General features: G+C 37.4%; 2 protein-coding genes across 3 annotated transcripts in view; one reads left to right on the top strand and one right to left on the bottom strand.

The window, feature by feature from the left end:
* Positions 1-7,512, top strand: part of FGF2 (fibroblast growth factor 2) — a 73,549-nt gene extending 66,037 nt beyond the window's left edge. Inside the window, exon 3 of the mRNA XM_025385406.1 lies at positions 1,524-7,512. Within this exon, the coding sequence (XP_025241191.1) occupies positions 1,524-1,709 (186 nt within the window). The 3' untranslated portion in view covers positions 1,710-7,512. The remainder of the gene's footprint in view (positions 1-1,523) is intronic.
* NUDT6 (nudix hydrolase 6) overlaps positions 1,959-19,832 on the bottom strand; it is a 31,162-nt gene continuing 13,288 nt past the window's right edge. For both annotated transcript variants that reach the window (XM_025385405.1, XM_025385404.1), the window contains exons 4-5: positions 6,903-6,957; positions 1,959-2,540 (exon numbers count right to left, since the gene is read on the bottom strand). In XM_025385405.1, coding sequence (XP_025241190.1) covers positions 2,143-2,540; positions 6,903-6,948 — 444 coding nt within the window. In that variant the 5' untranslated portion in view covers positions 6,949-6,957 and the 3' untranslated portion in view covers positions 1,959-2,142. The remainder of the gene's footprint in view (positions 2,541-6,902; positions 6,958-19,832) is intronic.

Raw genomic sequence — 19,832 nt, forward strand, 5'->3', positions numbered from 1 at the left:
TTGCAGTGAGCTGAGATCCGGCCCCTGAACTCCAGCCTGGGCAAAGAAGGAGACTCCGTCTAAAAAAAAAAAAAAAAAAAAAAAAAAATCCAATTAACAGTGGTCAAAATATTAAAACCAAGTAAATATCCAGTAACATTCTTATCTCTAGAAGATTACAGGATCAATACCACACCCTTACTTTAGATGGCTGAGACATATTAGTCACTTTTAGTTCTTTCCCAGGCTTTACTTTTCATTTTTGTTATTATGCCAGCTCTTTTCCTTGTTTTGCCAATTAATTTATGTTCTTGTCACAATTTGTGCCATTGTTTGCCTTATCTTAGAACCAAGGAATCTGGGAAAAGGTTCAAGTCTTTTTAATGTGGGTTTTTCCAAACCTGAAGTTTCCTGTATGAGTATATAGAAATAAACTGGAATGTGGTATTAATACAAAACCATATATTTATATACCTCTGTATACATCTTATATTTATGTGTTTAGATAAAATTTACATGTGTTTTCTATATAAGTTTATCATTCAATTGATATATATACACATAATTATAATATAAAAATGATTTTTCCTTTTTTTCTTTTGAAGTGAATAAATTGATTTTTCCTCTTTGAGGTCAGTAAGTATCATCAGTGCTACCCTGTGAAGTTGCTTTTTGAACATTTATCTTAAATAATGTGGTAGCTATTAGATTCCATTACTTGGAGTATTATTTCCAGGTCTTTTTGAAAGCCAGCTATCCTTTTTTTTCTGATCAATAGTTGAATTGAAATTAAAATGCAAAGTCCCTTCCTCCTGAAAGAGACTGCCAGAAATCAATATGATACTTACTTATTCCTCATTGTCTAACAGTGTTTACAGATTGTAAATCATATGTAATATAATGTTCCAATATTATTTTTGGCATTATATGCCAATAGCTATTTTCTGTACAATAAACTATTCATTATTATACCTTAAAACAACATTAGCCACTTAAAAATTTTTGTCAAAATTTGGGGAATTAATTCTGCTTGTGAGCAAAGTATTAACAAATCTCCTTCTTCTGTATGGAAAGATTACAATGGGTTAGCCTTCTGCTAGTGCTTCACTGTATCTCTGATAAAAGTAAAAATGATCCCTGATTGGTTACCTGCCTTGGGACTGGGAGGAGTGTGGATGGATCATAAATACTGCTGGAAGCTACAGCTTTGGGCTTCCCATAGCATGCTTCTTCTTACTGGGTATGTCCCTCCTTGTGTTTAACACCTGATCTGTCTGTTTTGGAGCTGGAGAATGGTCTCTGAACTCCTACTGAAGTGACATACTTGATGCTGTCCTGCTGACATGCTGTGTTCCCGGCCTGTGTCCTTCTTCAGAACTAGTCTGTGTCACATTTTGGCCCACTGAATCTTGTTAGTTTGATTGCCCTGCTGAACCCAACACCACTGCAGCTGGTTGAGCAGAATAGGCATTATACTATCATAAATATTTAATATGAAAAGTGTAATAATAATAATAACAAGTAATTCTTCCTTTATTTTTCAGAAATGTGTTACGGATGAGTGTTTCTTTTTTGAACGATTGGAATCTAATAACTACAATACTTACCGGTCAAGGAAATACACCAGTTGGTATGTGGCACTGAAACGAACTGGGCAGTATAAACTTGGATCCAAAACAGGACCTGGGCAGAAAGCTATACTTTTTCTTCCAATGTCTGCTAAGAGCTGATTTTAATGGCCACATCTAATCTCATTTCACATGAAAGAAGAAGTATATTTTAGAAATTTGTTAATGAGAGTAAAAGAAAATGAATGTGTATAGCTCAGTTTGGATAATTGGTCAAACAACTTTTTATCTGGTAGTAAAATATGTAACCATTGTCCCAGTAAAGAAAACAAAAATTGTTGAAAAATGTATAGACTTCCCCCTTTTATATGGCATCTGCTGTTACCCAGTGAAGCTTACCTAGAGCAATGATCTTTTTCATGCATTTGCTTTATTCAGAAAGAGGCTTTTAAAATGTGCACATTTAGAAACAAAATTTCTTCATGGAAATCATATACATTAGAAAGTTACAGGCAGATATTTAATCAATGCAAAATATCCACTGTTTCTTATATCATTCATTAGTCTACATGTTTCTAAACATATAAATGTGAATTTAATAAATTCCTTTCATAGTTTTATAATTATCTGGCAGTTCCTTGTGATAGAGTTTATAAAACAGGCTTGTGTGGACTGCTGGAAGTTCTTCCACAGTCAGGTCAATTTTGTCAAACCCTTCTCTGTACCCATATAGCAGCAGCCTAGCAACTCTGCTGGTGATGGGAGTTGTATTTTCAGTCTTGGCCAGGTCATTGAGATCCATCCACTCACATCTTAAGCATTCATGCTGGCAAAAATTTATTGTGAATGAATATGGCTTTAGGCGGCAGATGATATACATATCTGACTTCCCAAAAGCTCCAGGATTTGTGTGCTGTTGCCGAATACTTAGGAGGGACCTGAATTCTGATTTTATACCAGTCTCTTCAAAAACTTCTCGAACTGCTGTGTCTCCTACATTTAAAAGAGATGAACAAATCAATAATAATTACACTTTTAGAAACTGTATCATCAAAGATTTTCAGCTAAAGTAGCATCATGTAAAGACTCAAAACATTATCCTAACAAAGTAGTTTTCAATACAAATTCTTTGCCTTGTGGACATCAAGAAATCCCAAAATATTTTCTTACCACTGTAAATTGAAGAAGCTTTTGAAATGCTGAATATTTCTTTGGCTGCTACTAGAAGGCTTATCTACCTGTACATTTTTGGGGTCAGCTCTTTTTAAGTTCTTGCTGCTCTGTTTTCAAAAAGGTAAAAATATAGATTGAAAAGATGTTGCATGGCTGCAGTTCCTTCGTTTCTCGAGATAATATTCCAAAGAACTTAGATTCATTTCTTGAACACCGAAATGCTGGAGGTATTTCATCAGTTTTCAAAAAACTTGGAATATAAATATTTCTATAATTCAACAAAGGTTTTCACATTTTGTAAGGTTCATTTTTCAATTAAATGCAAATTTTGTGGCAGGATTTTTATTGCCATTAATATATTTTTGTGGCAGCTTTTTCTACACATCCAGATGGACCCTCTAACTGGGCTTTCTCTAATTTTGTGATGCTCTGTCATTGTCTCCCAAGGCATTTAGGAGAAGCCCTTTAGAAAGCTGCCTTCCTCTACCACTTTGCTGGAAAGCTTCACAATTGTCACAGAGATTTTTGTTCCAATACTCTTTTTGCCTCCATTTTTCTTGTTTGTCAAATGGTAAATGATATTTGCCCTTACAGTAATCCTACTGGTGAAAAATATGCAAAGAAGAGGAAGTCACAGAAACATGTCTCAATTCCCATGTTATCTGACTGTAGACTCTTACCAATCCCCTGGATATGCTCTTGTATTTTCCCTCTAATAGCTATGGAAAGATGCATAGAAAGAGTATAATGTTTTAAAACATAAGGCATTTATCTGCCATTTTTTAATTACATGCTGACTTCCCTTACAATTGAGATTTGCCCGTAGGTTAAACATGGTTAGAAATAACTGAAAGCATAAAAGAAAAATCTAGGCTGGGTACAGTGGCTCATGCCTATATTCCCTGCACTTTGGGAGGCCAAAGCAGGAAGATCGCTTGAGCCCAGGAGTTCAAGACCAACCTGGGCAACATGGTGAAACCCCGTCTCTACAAATAAACACAAAAATTAGCCAGGCATGGTGGCATGCACATGTGGTCTCAGATACTTGGGAGGATGAGGTGGGAGGGTCGATCACTTGAGGCCAAGAGGTCAAGGCTGCAGTGAGCCATAATCATGCCACTGCACTCCAGCCTAGGTGACAGAGTGACACTTTGTCTCAAAAAAAGGGAGAAATTTTCCTTAATAAGAAAAGTAATTTTTACTCTGACATTCAATACATTTATTATTAAATGTATTATTAAAGATGGTAGCACTAGTCTTAAATTGTATAAAATATCCCCTAACATGTTTAAAAGTCCATTTTTATTCATTATGCTTTGAAAAATAATTATGGGGAAATACATGTTTGTTATTAAATTTATTATTAAAGATAGTAGCACTAGTCTTAAATTTGATATAACATCTCCTAACTTGTTTAAATGTCCACTTTCATTCTTTATGTTTGAAAATAAATTATGGGGATCCTATTTAGCTCTTAGTACCACTAATCAAAAGTTCAGCGTGTAGCTTATGATCTATGCTGTTTCTATGCTGTGGAAGCACCGGACGGGGGTAGTGAGCAAATCTGCCCTGCTCAGCAGTCACCATAGCAGCTGACTGAAAATCAGCACTGCCTGAGTAGTTTTGATCATTTTAACTTAAATCACTAACTGACTGAAATTTGAATGGGCAAATAAGTGCTTTTGTCTCCAGAGTATGGGAGACCCACCTCGAGATGGATTTCTTCCCCAAAGATTTCAAGATGAAATCAGGATAGTGTGCTTTATTCTGTTGTATTTTTTATTATTTTAATATACTGTAAGCTAAACTGAAATAACATTTGCTGTTTTATAGGTTTGAAGAACATAGGAAAAACTAAAAGGATTTGTTTTATTTTTGCTGATGAAGAGATATGTTTAAATATGTTGTATTGTTTTGTTTAGTTACAGGACAATAATGAAATGGAGTTTATATTTGTTATTTCTATTTTGTTATATTTAATAATAGAATTAGATTGAAAGAAAATATAATGGGAAATAATCTGCAGAATGTGGGTTTTCCTGGTGTTTCCCTCTGACTCTAGTGCACTGATGATCTCTGATAAGGCTCAGCTGTTTTATAGTTCTCTGGCTAATGCAGGAGATTCTCTTCCTGCCAGTGGTAATATGATTTTTTAGGAAGGCAGTTTGTCAATTTTAATCTTGTGGATACCTTTATACTCTTAGGGTATTATTTTATATAAAAGCCTTGAGGGTTGCATTCTATTTTCTATATGACCCTCTTGATTTTTAAAAAAACACTATGGATAACAATTCTTCATTTACCTAGTATTATGAAAGAATGAAGGATTTCAAACAAATGTGTTTCCCAGTTAACTAGAGTTTACTGTTTGAGCCAATATAAATATTTAACTGTTTGTGATGGCAGTATTCCTAAAGGACATTGCATGTTTTCCTAAATACAGAGTTTAAAAAATTTCAGTAATTATTAGGTGATTCAGCTTCATCATTAAGAATATCTTTTGTTTTATGTTGAGTTAGAAATGCCCTCATATAGATATAGTCTTTCAGACCTCTACTGTCAGTTTTCATTTCTAGCTGCTTTCAAGGTTTTATTAATTTTAAGGCAAAGCTTAATTTATACTAAGCTTGGGAAGTATGGCTAACGCCAACTGCAGTGTTTTCTTCTTAATTCCACATGACTGAGAGCTTTTAATTCCATATGGTCTCTGGATAGGTGGGTTGTTGTGACAACCACACTTTTTTTTCTTTTTTTTTTTAAAAAAGGTAGTGAATTTTTAATTATCTGGACTTTAAGAAGGATTCTGGAGTACACTTAGGCCTGAAATTATACGTATTTGGCTTGGAAATATGTGTTTCTTCAGTGACATCTACAAATAAGTATAGCTGAAATTCAGAGGACCCATAAAAGTTCACATGAAAAAAATCAATTCATTTGAAAAGGCAAGATGCAGGAGAGAGGAAACCTTGCAAACCTGCAGACTGCTTTTTGCCCAATATGAATTGGGTAAGGATGCAAAACATAAGCTTAATTAGCTCACATGCCCTGCTGTCACATGGCACCAGTGGATAGTGTGAGAGAATTAGACTGTAGAACAAATAGCCTTCTCTTTCAGCATTCGCACCACTACAAAATCATCTTTTATATCAACAGAACAGTAAGCATAAACTAAGCAAAAGGTCAGTAAGTACCTGAAACCAAGATTGACTAGAGATATATCTTAATGCAATCCATTTTCTGATGGATTGTTAGGAGTTGGCTATATAATGTACATACGGTATTTTGGTTTGTGTAAAAGTTTTAAAAATCAAGTTTTAAGTATATAGACATTTTTAAATAAAATATTTAAAGGCAATTTAGAAAACTGCCTTAATATCATTGTTGGCTAAATAGAATAGGGGACATGCATATTAAGGAAAAGGTCATGGAGAAATAATATTGGTATCAAAAAAATATATTAATTTGTTATGATACACATTGAATTTGATCCAATGGTTTAAGGAATAGGTAGGAAAATTTGGTTTCTATTTTTTGATTTCCTGTAAATCAGTGACATAAATAATTTTTAGCTTATTTTATATTTCCCTGTCTTAAATACTGAGCTCAGTAGGTTGTGTTAGGGGGTTATTTCTCAGTTGAGACTTTCTTATATGACATTTTACTATGTTTTGGCTTCCTGACTATTAAAAATAAATAGTAGATACAATTTTCATGAAGTGAAGAATTACATTACCACTGCTCTATAATTGACTTCATTATATTTATTTCAAAGTTCATTTAAAGGCTACTATTCATCCTCCGTGATGGAATGGTCAGGAATTTGTTTCCTCATAGTTTAATTCCAACAACAATATTAGTTGTATCCAAAATAACCTTTAATGCTAAACTTTACTGATGTATATCCAAAACTTCTCCATTTCAGACAAATTAATCCAGAAGCAGTCATAAACAGAAGAATAGGTGGTATGTTCCTAATGATATTATTTCTACTAATAGAATAAATTGTAATATTAGAAATTGTGCTGCTAATTATATCAGCTCTGAGGTCATTTCTGAAATGTTCTGACTTAGTCTGAACAAATTAGAAAATTTAAATTTTTATTCTTAGCTATAAATCAGGAAAATAAACACATTAATTTCCTCAACATTTTCAAGCCAATTAAAAACATGGAAGATACACACCAATATCTTCTCCAGGCTCTGACAGACCTCCTGGAAACTTCCACATATTTTTCAACTGCAGTATAAAGTCAGAAAATAAAGTTAACATAACTTTCACTAACACACACACGTAGATTTCACAAAATCTTCCTATAATTGGTCAAAGTGGTTGAGAATGTATTTTTTAGTAATTGCATGCAAAATTTTTCTAGCTTCCATCCTTTCTCCCTCGTTTCTTTTTTTGGGGGGAGCCGGTAATTGATGCAATCTTCTCCCACCTTTTCTCTTTAGGACATAGAAGTGGTTTTGTTTGGTTAACGTGATAAATTCTGTATGAATGAAACATTGGAGGGAAACATCTACTGAATTTCTGTAATTTAAAGTATTTTGCTGCTAGTTGACTATGAACAAATAGAAGAATCTTACAGATGCTGCTATAAATAAGTAGAAAATACAGTATAAATTTCATCACTACAGTATGCTGTTTTAAAATCTATTTCTGATATTGTATTTCTAATCAGATGTATTACTCTTATTTCTATTGTATGTGTTAATGATTTTATGTAAAAATGTAATTGCTTTTCATGAGTAGTATGAATAAAATTGATTAGTTTGTGTTTTCTTGTCTCCCATTTCTTTGTGTCTTCTTGTCTATGATTTCTTTTTTCTTTTGTTGGGGAGGGACAGGTGGAAAGATCTGATCTTGGAATAGGGATAAATATAGAAAAATATATTAAAAACAATTATGAGATGACATGGACAATATTCTTATGACGACATGATTACTTTTTTCCTGTTAGAGTTCTGTTATATCTATCCATCACATGATAAAAACTAAAGCATGAGAAATTATAACATACTCATAAGGGAGCTGTACCTTTGGCTAGTACCTTATACTCTTCATTCATAAAACAAGTTATGGACCTTTTACTGGTTTGCTTTGTGACCCACTTATTTCCTGGATGACTGCTTCTTAAAAGAATGTGTCATTATTCAACTATGCTAGGTTGGAGACCAGTGGCATGGTTCCCAGAGTTTCCATAGACTGTTGATTATGTGGGTACAGAATTCAGGCTTTGAGTGTCTGGGCTAGGCTTGATCAATGCACTGTCTTCTAGATTCCATTTCGAAATAGTCCCAGAAGGTTTATTTCTCCAGAAACTATGCAGTCTTTGTCTGACAAGATGTTGAACTTTACCACCATAAATTCCATTTACATTTTGAGATAGCATCTCATTCTGCTGGCCAACCTGGAGTACAGTGGCACCATCAGAGCTCACTGCAGTCTTGACCTGCCTGGGCTCAGGTGATTCTCCCACCTCAGCTTCCCGAGTAGTTGGGACTACAGGTGTGCACCACCACACCTAATTTTTTTTTTTTTTTTTTTAAAAGATGAGATTTCACCACGTTGCCCAGGCTGGTCTTGAACTCCTGAGGCTCAGGCAATCCTCCCACCCGGGCTTCCCAAAGTGCTGGGGTTACAGGCGTGAGCTACCATAACCAGCCTGTAAGTTCTGTTTCTAACAAAAGAAAAGTTATAATGGAGCAGACAAATGTTTCCTAAAAACAACAAAAGCTGACTTTAGAAATCTTTAACCATAAATGATTAGAGATTGATTGTTAATTAAATCTGGAGATGAACTTATTAGAAGGGGGAAAATGCTAGACATAAGGACTGAAAACAGCTCACACAAATTTGATTTTGACTATTTTATAAATTAAACATTTTATATGGAAATATTAGGTATATGTTTATGCTGGTAAGTATTTTGTGACATTTTATGGCACCATTTAGGCTTTTAAAATGCTTACTTCCCTAAAAAAGCTTGAGCCTGGGTGTAGTCTAAGTAGTAGAGAGGCCTAAGCTATGTGGTTTGTGAAAACTCTAGTTAATGTCCTAGATATGATCAATAGTGAGATGAGCATGTCTTCCCACTTCTTTTCTTTATATCAAACAATTCCCATTAGCTGTGTTTAACAATATAACAACATTAAAATACTAATGCTGGGCACAGTGCCTCACATCTGTAATCCCAGAGCTTTGGGAGGCTGAGACGGGAAGATCACTTGAGCCTCGGAGTTCAAGGCTGCAGTGAGTTGTGCCACTGCACTCCAGCCTGGGCAACAGAGTGAGACCCCACACGCTGTGTTGCGGGTCTGACCCGCAGACCCTAACCAAGTGACCGATGAAAAAATGCACTCAGACACAGATATCCAACGGAAGAGTGGGCTGGGGACTGGGCCACTCAGAAAGAATTGCAGCAGCCACCCGTGCTGCAGACATTTATTCAGTACAGATTTAATGACAAAGGCCTTGAGTCAACACAGTTGTGGGTAATTAACATGGTCGCGCCCACCCCACCACACCCCCAACCGCTGCCGCCCCAGAGAGAGTAGTCCTGCCTGCGGATGATTAAAGGGCGCCCTCAACCCCGCCGCCAACGCCCCAGAGAGGGTAGTGCTGTGCGCGCCATGATTAACTTACCTAGATCAGTTTCTTTACATCCCCTTGTTACCTAAACTAAGCTTTCAGGCAGCGGATAAGAGAATCTGGCTGCCTTCAACCAAATCCTTTCCCTAAACTTTTGTAAAACCTCCCAGCCTTCCAAGAAGGTTTTCATCTTTCTACAAGTTTTTCCACCACCCTGACCAATCTCCTATACTATGCTAAATATTTTTATAAGAATTTTGCACATTTAAACTTCACAATACTCCCATGAGAGGCCTATAATTTGTTTCCATTTTAGAGGTGATGAAACTGAGGGCATAAAAACACTTGCCTGGGGTCACACACCTAGTACGTGATAAACTCAGTGTTAAAATCCAGGCAGGCTTTTTCTAACCATCTTTTAAGAAATTGTAAAAGTCGATTTGATATTTTCTCACTAATCCTTAATGACTGTACACTGCTTTTTCATATACCTTTTAATTTTTTCCTTGGACCTAGTTGGAACATTCTATATAAATCCAATTAGATTCTGTGTGTTAGACTTACACTTTTCCAGGGCTCACAAATTTGGACTACAGTTTAGTGCCAAATGCCTTTTTATCTATCTGTTGCTTGTGAGTTCCCCATCTAGAATGCTCTGATTGGCATGGAATTTATTTCCTAGCTAGTGATCTTTTATTATTCTTTCTTTCCAGTATATTGTTTTATGAGGAAAAAATTACTGAGGATCGATTTTGAAAATGTAGCCTATGAGATTATGCTTTTCATCTTTGTTCTCCCTTCCTATAAAAGAAGATGATATCTCTGTGCCTCAAGTGTAAAATTCCATGATCCTTTTTTTCCCTAATCTTAAAAAAGGAACTTTCCACTCTCTTGTGAAAGAAATATTCTAAAATGCTCTTGTGCTTAGCTGCTTTGTGGGATGTACTCAACAGTCACATATATGACCCCTCCCTGCTTTGAGTTGGTGAGGTCTAGTTCCTTTAAGCATATCTGATTTTCACATACTACAAAAGGTATAGTATCCTTTTAACTTATAAAAATATGTGTTTTTAAACCATATTTAGAGTAGTTCCATCATATTTTGGAATGGTGAGTATGACAATTTTCCTATACATTTTCCAATTATAAATCTAATGTTCTCTGTGTGTGTATGTGTGTGTGTAGCAGTAAATGGAAAACAGAAGACAGTGTGGATGAAGTAAGGGTGGTATCATCACTGCAATCCTTCCTTCCCCAGTGTTAGAAATTGCTGGCCCAAGAAATAGTCATTTTAGCTACCAAGAAAGGGTAAATTTTCTGATGCATTTTTTAGAGATATTAACAGAATGTAAGATACTTTCTCTGTTAAAGCATGTTCAAGTTTAAAACCACCATTTCTTTGAAAACTTATCCTGAAGATAAACTCAAGTTTATTTTAGGGTTTCTAGAATGGGTGAAAATGATTCATTTTCTGATTCTTTTTCTATTTCCTCTGTTCCACAGACATCTGCTTTCCTAAGCAAAGTATTCATTTTAAGACCTTTCCTAGGCATGGCTACTGAAATCCTAACCAGAAGTTTGTGTAAACACAACCCTTAAAAGACTACTAATTTCTTTCAGCCATATCTCAAGAACCAAGAGCAAGGGCACAGACCCACTAACCTTTTCCCTTTGGTTCTCGTATATATGTGACCTTCTTGTTCTGTCTTTACTCCAACTCGGTCAGATGCCAGAAATTTGGTTATCTTTTATTTTTCATTGTTCTAGTCTTTAATGATCCTATCACCTTTTATAATTCAGAACTACTGTATTTAGATAAATCTCACTAGCTACAATATTATCACTATTACCAATGAGAAAGAAGCTACCATAGAGTGTCTAATAAGTTTGTTCATTCATTCAATAGAAATTATTGAGTGTTAGGTGTTGGGCATACAGAAGTTAATGTATATAGCAAGCATAAAGAAGTTAATGTATATTGGGCATACAGAAGTTAATGTACATGGCAAACCCAGTCATTCTTTTTATCTTGGCACCATGTATTTTTCTTAATAATACTTATCTCCACCTTACATAATATTTATTCATTTTATTATTTGTATCTTACACATTTGAATGTAAGCTCCATATGTAGAAACTTTGCTTTGCTAAACTCCATATGTGGAAACTATACATCTGTTCACTGATGTATACCTAGTGCTTAGTGCACCATGTATTTTTCTTAATAACACATCTCCACCTTACATAATATTCATCCATTTTATTATTTGTATCTTATGCATTTGAATGTAAGCTCCCTATGTAGAAACTTTACTTTGTTCACTGATGTGTACCTAGTGCTTAGAACAGTGTATACAGCAGACTATGTATAAGAACTCGGTCATATTCAGTGAATGAATTAATGGGTCACTACCCTTAACTCTTGAACACCCAGTTTATGGGGTCAAGTCACTGTTCGGTCTTTTATTTCTTAAGATATTGGGGTAGGGATGAAGGACTGGAATATGTGGGTAGGGAAAGAGAAAGGACATGTAAGTGTCAATTTAGATATGTGTTTGAATTTGTGCATATGCTAATGTTGAGGGTTAAATTTTCCCTTGCAAAAAACACTTGACATTAATGCCTGGGGAGAGTGAGGTACGTAAAGAAAGGAGAGAAACTGGTTTGGATATCTGAAAAGAATGCCAATTAGTTATTTATAATAAGTAAATAAGTATCTATAATCTATATATAATTTATTAAACATTAAATATAAATTAAATATAGCTAATAGCTATCAGTTATATTGAAATATCACCTAATAGCAAATATTTACAGAAATTAAATTATTCCATGTCTTATTTTTATTTCAACATTGAACTATATGTTAATTCTTAATTTTCATATTTTGTTGCTCTCTTAGATGGATCTCTGTTTATAACTTTAAAAAATCAAAACCAAGGCTGGGCATGGTGGCTCATGCCTGTAATCCCAGCACTTTGGGAGGCCGAGGCAGGTGGATCATGAGGTCAGGAGATCGAGACTATCCTGGCCAACACGGTGAAACTCTGTCTCTACTAAAAATACAAAAAATTAGCCAGGCGTGGTGGCGGGTGCCTGTAGTCCCAGCTACTCGGGAGGCTGAGGCAGGAGAATGGCGTGAACCTGGGAGGTGGAGCTTGCAGTGAGCTGAGATCGTGCCACTGCACTCCAGTCTGGGAGACACAGCGAGACTCCATCTCAAAAACAAAAAACAAAAAAAAAAAAATCAAAACCCTACTTAGGAGTGTCATTCCTACTTAATCCACAAATAAACTGTCTTATATAATTTGAACTTCTTTAGCTTCTACCAGTACCAACTCTCTAAAAGTGTAGGGGGAACATGACTAGATTCTGAAAAGCATCACTTTCTTGTTCTTAAAGGACCAATTATTGGCAGGTTTGAGAATCAGCAGAGCCAGGAAGCTCAATGTGCCAGTTTAGTGGTTCTCAAACTTTACATCAGAATCACCTGGAGGGCTTGTAAACCAGAATTGCTGGGCTTTATCCTCTAGAGTTTCAGATTCCACAGATCTGGGGTAGGGCCTGAGAATTTGCATTTTAATAAGTTGATGCTGTTATTGTCTCTCAGCTCCAAATCTACCCTTCCGTACTTGCTTAGTGATGCTCGAGCTGGGATTCTGCTAACCAGTTTCTGCTTTGCCAGCTGACTCCCTTTTACGCTCCACCATTAGACTGCAAGGCAAGAGGAGGAAGGGACTAGCTCCTTACTGTGGGCTTTCTGTGTGCTCGTGGTTCCTGTGAGTTATCACTGCTTCAAGGCTGCTTCACTCTAGCAGCAGCAGTTCCTTTCCATAGTATCAGCAGAATCCAGTTTGCAGTTATCCTAACATTTCTAAGAGAAGCTTCATTTTGCATCCCCTTCCCAAGAGGCACCAGCAAGCTGATGCCTCATTCTTAGAGATATGGGTCCAAATAAACCAGCAGCAGCTGAACAGCATGAGGTTTGCGTTTTAGCTGTGTATGGTCCCACATGAAGGAACCCACAACCCACCAGAATGGCATAATGATTACTCTAAACTGAAGACATTGAAGATACAGCAGATGCAGAAAGAAGCATTTCTGAGCTTCCCTTATCTGATTAAAGGCAAAGCTTTCTGAGAATGAAGCTGCCATTAATCCCCTGAGTAGGAGTGGGGGATTGAGGGGGTTGAGGAAGCTTTCAGCCCGGAAGGAGACTGACGTTAGCACCTAGATGAGAAATTGCATAACAAAACCTTGTCAGAAGCTACCATGCCTGCATGTTTTCACTAGTAGCCCTATACCCCTCTTTCCCCTTTCACTAAGATGGTATAGTATATAGTATATAAACCCTTACTCCTGGCCAAGCCATTCCTTATAGAGTACTCTTGAACTTTTCTCCTGTTAATCTATCTGTTGTCAATTAAAGTACCATCCCCTCCACCCAGTTCTAAGTTGGTAGAGGAAAAGTTTTCTTCCCCACCTACTTTTTTGTTTGTTTTAGATGGAGTCTTCTCTGTCACCCAGGCTGGAGTGTAATGGCATGATCTTGGCTCACTGCAGTCTCCATCTCCCAGATTCAAGCGTTTCTACTTCCTCAGTCTCCTGAGTAGCTGGGATTATAGGCGCACACCACTATGTCCGGCTAATTTTTGTATTTTTGTAGAGACAGGGTTTTACCATGTTGGCCAGGCTGGTCTTGAACTCCTGACCTTGTGATCCGCCTGCCTTGGCCTCCCAAAGTGCTGGGATTACAGGTGTGAGCCACCGTGCCTCCCCTATTCCCTACCTACTTTATGACTTAACCTCTTTGGTTGACTTTCCCAGTCTGTGAAATTAGGAACAGGTTGCTATGATAATTAAAGTAGGTAATTAATATACAGCACATAGTGTGTCTGGAGTTGGTTCCTTCCAGTAGGTTTGTGGTCTTGCTGACTTCGAGAATGAAGCTGCGGACCTTCACGGTGAGTGTTACAGCTCTTAAATGTAGCACGGACCCCAAGAGTGAGCAGCAGCAAGATTTATTATGAAGAGCAAAAGAACAAAGATTCCGCAGCATGGAAGGGGACCCTAGTGGGTTGCCGCTGCTGGCTGGAGTGGCCAGCTTTTATTCTCTTATTTGTCCTCGCCCATGTCCTGCTGATTGGTCCATTTTACAGAGCAGTGATTGGTCCATTTCACAGAGTACTCATTGATCCATTTTACAGAGTGCTGATTGGTGTGTTTATAATCCTTTAGCCAGACACAGAGCGCTGACTGGTGCGTTTTTACAGAGTGCTGATTGGTGCATTTACAATCCTTTAGCTAGACACAGAGTGCTGATTGGTGCATTTTTACAGAGTGCTGATTGGTGCATGTACAATCCTCTAGCTAGACAGAAAAGTTTTCCAAGTCCCAGTCGACCCAGAAAGTCCAGCTGGCTTCACCTCTCAGTAGGATAGTGTGAAGCACAGGTTAAACATTCACTAAATGCTAAATGGTGGTATTAATAAAATCTAGTTTCTTAATGTCTTACATTAAGTTGATTTTTCTCAGTAGTTTTGTCATATTATAACATTAAAGTTGCATCTTCCAAGCTTTTAGATCATAGCATATCTTATTCAATAGGTTCTTTTTACATTTGGATCTTTTGTTATTTGAAGGCGAATGAGGATGATCATTCATATGTACGCCTGTGTTTATACACGTTACACAGAGACAGTCCCATTATTTGTTTACCCCTCTATGTGCTGTTATACTTTACCTCTGCCAACATAAAAGTGGTCTTTTCCACATAGGAAATTTTAGGAGTGCTATTCACATATTTCCACCCATGAGTCACAGACAGAACTAGGACTTTGAGAGGTCATCTCTAATTCAGGTATTCTCTGATAAGTCACTCAGTGCCTAACACACCTATGACAAATGGTTCCCTGGCTTCCACAGTTTCTCCAAATCCTTTAACAAATATTTGGAGGCTAAGACTGCAGACTAGTCAATAAAGATGCACAAGGATTCCTTCTCTGCTTGCGGATGTCATATGCTCTAATAACAAAATATAATGCAGAATACTGATTCATATAAATATCAATATCTTGTGCTCCGTTGTAGCCACAGGATTACTCGTACTTTTCTCATACAGTTATTTTCATCTTATAGTTAACATTTCTTCAGAAAGTTGATATTTCTACTTCATGGGGATTATGTTGACTTTATTTTTCTGAGGGAACAATTACGCCAATCAATTATCTTTCATAAGTTAAGTGAACACTCCTAAGAGGTCATCAGTTCTGGTTGCCATCCTGAATATTCCAGACTATTTCTGATTTTAAATACACTGTTCTAATATTAAATACTCTATCTTTTGCTGAGCCCCCAGGCAAGGGGAGGCTGTTTTCTGTAGCCAGAAGAAGGGTGCTGCTTCTGCTGGCTCAGAGGGTTCAAGAGAATTTGAAATTCAATATTCTCATGTCCATTCACTCAGGGGCGCAGGATCCCCACTCTTCTCCTGCTAGGGGATTGGCTTTGACACAGGACACTTATCAAACTCTACTCAGTCTCCTTTGCAGCCCTGATATTCTTACAGTTGGATCTAGGCCTGATTTTCAGTATGGCCTTTGTGCCTGGAGAATATGGGGGTCTCTTTAAATGGTGCCATGGAGGTCTTGGGGTTTTCATATTGTGCCTTGAATTGACAGGCTGACTTGAGCTTGTCATTTTTATTTTGCCAAGGCATCTAAACTAGTTAACAAAAGTTAGCCATCTCCAAAGCTATATAATTATTATTACCCCCTGTACTGTTGAAGTGCCATGGCTACCAAACAACTCAACACTTCAGTTTCCATCTGTACCTCATTCCTTTTCATATATAACAATCTTAGTAACTGCTATGTTACTATATGCCAGGGCTTATCACTATCCAACTCTATGGATGCCAGAATGCTGACTGGACCTGGCAAGTAGGACATGTCAAGTATTCTAAATGTCTGAGTAAGACATCTGGGCACTAGAGGATAGGAGATGCCCTTATTAAGTGTTTAGAAGTATAGTTGTCAGAGGTGTTTAAATCAGAGTGACTCCATCTTGTAAAGAGGCTGGGTAAAATAAGGCTGAGACCTGCTGGGCTATATTCCCAGGAGGTTAGGCATTCTAAGTCACAGGATGAGATAGGAGGTCGCACAAGATACAGGTCATAAAGACCTTGCTGATAAAACAGGTTGCAGTAAAGAAGCCAGCCAAAACCCACCAAAACCAAGATGGGGATGAAAGTTACCTCTGGTCATCCTCACTGCTCATTATATGCTAATTATAGTACATCAGCATGCTAAAAGACACTCTTACCATGACAGTTGAGAAATGCCATGGTAATATCAGGAAGTTACCCTATTTGGTCTAAAAAGGGGAGGAACCCTCGGTTCCGGGAATTGCCTGCCCCTTTCCTGGAAAACTCATGAATAAGCCAACCCTTGTTTAGCATATAATCAAGAAATAACTCTAAGTATCCTTAGCAGAGAAGCCCAAGCCACTGCTCTAGTATGGAGTAGTTGTTTTTGAGACGAGTCTCACTCTGTCGCCCTGGCTGGAGGGCAGTGGCACCATCTCGGCTTTCAGCAACCTCTGCCTCCTGGGTTCTAGTGATTCTCCTGCCTCAGCCTCCCGAGTAGCTGGGATTACAGCATGCGCCACCATGCCCTGCTAATTTTTGTGTTTTTTTTAAAGTAGAGATGGGGTTTCACCATGTTGGCCAGGCTGGTCTCAAACTCCTGGCCTCAAGTGATCCACCCGCCTAAGCCTCCCAAAGTGCTGGGATTATAGGCACCAGCCACTGCACCTGGCCTATTCCTTTACTTTCTTAATAAACTTGCTTTCACTTTACGGATTTGCCCGAATTCTTTCTTGTGTGAGATCCAAGAACTCTCTCTTGGGGTCTGGATCAGGACCCCCTTCTGGTAACATAGTAGTCTGTAGATCTCTAAGGTATGGGCTATTTGGTGCACCTTGCAATTATCCCCACTCACAGCACTTGGAGTAATACTTTTTTACATTTTGGAAGCAGCATATATCATATTTGTGAATACTTCTCCAATTCATTTCTACTAACAAAAAGCTTGGATCCTTTCCTCCTACTGTGAATTGTAAACTAAAAATAAAATCCTAAACCCCTACCAAGTGAATGGACCCCCTCTCTTGACCAAAGGGACCCCCCAAAAACCTTATAAACTAAATCCCCAGCCATGATGGGTAGGGAAGTTGGACACACCTCATTATACCCCTTCTCTTTTGGAGTTTAGGCACAACTGATGATTATTATGTTAACACAGAGGTCATAAGGTAACAAAATGGACTCTTTGTGACAATACGATACCAAATTATAAACAGGATCTAAAGCCATGCTAGACAAGGGCTAAGTCACACACCCCTGCAGGTCACTCTGACCCAGTGTATTATTGGTTAACAGACTTCTTTATTTTAACTTAAAACATTCTTTCTGCTGAATCTAAATTTTTAGACAAAGCTTCACTTCCTTAATCAATTGTAAGTTAGAGAATCTGTGAATCTACCTATAGCCTGTAAGCTCCCTCTTTAAACATCCTGCCTCCTCAAAACATCCCGCCTTTTCAGGCGAAATCAATGTATACCATCCACGTATTGATTTATGTCTCTGCTTGTAACTCCTGCCTCCCTCAAACTTATTAAACAAAACTCTAATTCAATTGCCCACTGGCACACGTTCGCAGGACGTCTTGACACACATTTCCCAAACCATGGTCACTCATTGGTTCAGAATAAACCTTTTAAAAATGTTTTACAGAGTCTGATTTTTCCATTAACAGCATTAAAAAGTGGCATTCTGATTTATGAATTAATCTCTTATTACCCTGAATTAATCTAACTCAGAATCCAAACAACTCTGAGTAAAGAAAAAAACTGGCCGGGCGCGGTGGCTCAAGCCTGTAATCCCAGCACTTTGGGAGGCCGAGACGGGCGGATCACGAGGTCAGGAGATCGAGACCATCCTGGCTAACACGGTGAAACCCCGTCTCTATTAAGAAATACAAAAAAAAACTAGCCGGGCGAGGTGGCGGGCGCCTGTAGTCCCAGCTACTCGGGAGGCTGAGGCCGGAGAATGGCGTGAACCCGGGAGGCGGAGCTTGCAGTGAGCTGAGATCCGGCCACTGCACTCCAGCCTGGGTGACAGAGCGAGACTCCGCCTCAAAAAAAAAAAAAAAAAAAGAAAAAAATTAAAGTTTGTTAACTTGTAAAGGACCAACTGCTGAATCATGTGTGCTCTGAAAAGTTCAGCCATCTCAGTGAGCCAAAAACAAAAGGATTTTTAATAAAAACTTCTTTCTTTCCTACTTATAGTCTACAGTCTTTATTTGGGTCTTCTAAAATCTGTAAAAATAGATAATCATCCTAGGTTTTGAGAAGAACTGATAATTACTCTTTATCTCCTTAAATTAATCATCTCCCCCCATCCCAGCTTTTTTTTTTTTTTTTTTTTTTCTTGAGACAGGGTCTTACTCTGTCACCCAGGCTGGAGTGCGGTAGCTTGATTATGGCTCACTGCAGCCTTGACCTTCCAGGCTCAAGCAATCCTTCCACCACAGCCGCCAAAGTAGTTGGGACTACAGGTGCACACCACCATTCCTGCCTATGTTGTTTCTTTAGTTTAGGTTTAGTGAAAAGATTCCTCTATAGGCTTCTGATTCTGCCTATTACTAGTTGTGTAATGTTGAATAAGTTATTGTAACTTCTCTAAATCTCAGTCCTAAAATAATGGAGATAATAATAAGTATGATTATTAAATGAGAAACGTTTCATGGAAATTATTTCATGCAAGTATTTTAGGTCATCACAAATTATTTGATTATCTGGTTTTATTTCTACTGACAGAGCAAAACATGATAGAATTAAAATTTTTTTTTTTTACCCTGAAAACCTCATAAACTAGGATCAGGAATGTGTGCTATAACAGAGGATTAAGTATTAGCAAATGTTTGGCTATGACTTTTTAGGAGGCTAAAGGCCAGAACAGAGCCTTCTGTGTACTACAGGCTGGTACTAACACTTTATTAAGGTTTTTAATTCTCTTTAGATATGACTATAGGTTCTAAGAGCCACCAAATAAACCATTCATGAAGCTATCTAGGGTTAATTACTCAAAAGTCACCAAGCCTAAAGGTATGACCTTCAAATGACTGTAAAGGCCATACAAAAGAAACTCAGAGTGGAAAAAGGGGAAACTCTCCACTTGAATCTTTATAAGTAAACATTACAGGATGAACTCAGTTATTCCAAAGAATGACTAAAACAGTGCCACTGTGGATTGAGTTTTCCCCTACAATGGGATGACACTTATTTATTTGTTTTGTCATTAGGTCTGGATCTCCCTTTGTTTTCTATTTTGAAAAACACTAAGAAACATTTCAGAAAACACTTTCATTTATTTGAAACTAAGATGAATAAAACTAGAGAAGCATTAAGTGCAACCATGATTAACAGAGAACCATAAAAGTTTCAGTGGTTTACCTGGAATT

The sequence above is a fragment of the Theropithecus gelada genome, chromosome 5 (assembly GCF_003255815.1).
Source record: "Theropithecus gelada isolate Dixy chromosome 5, Tgel_1.0, whole genome shotgun sequence".
NCBI classification, from domain to species: Eukaryota; Metazoa; Chordata; class Mammalia; order Primates; family Cercopithecidae; genus Theropithecus; species Theropithecus gelada.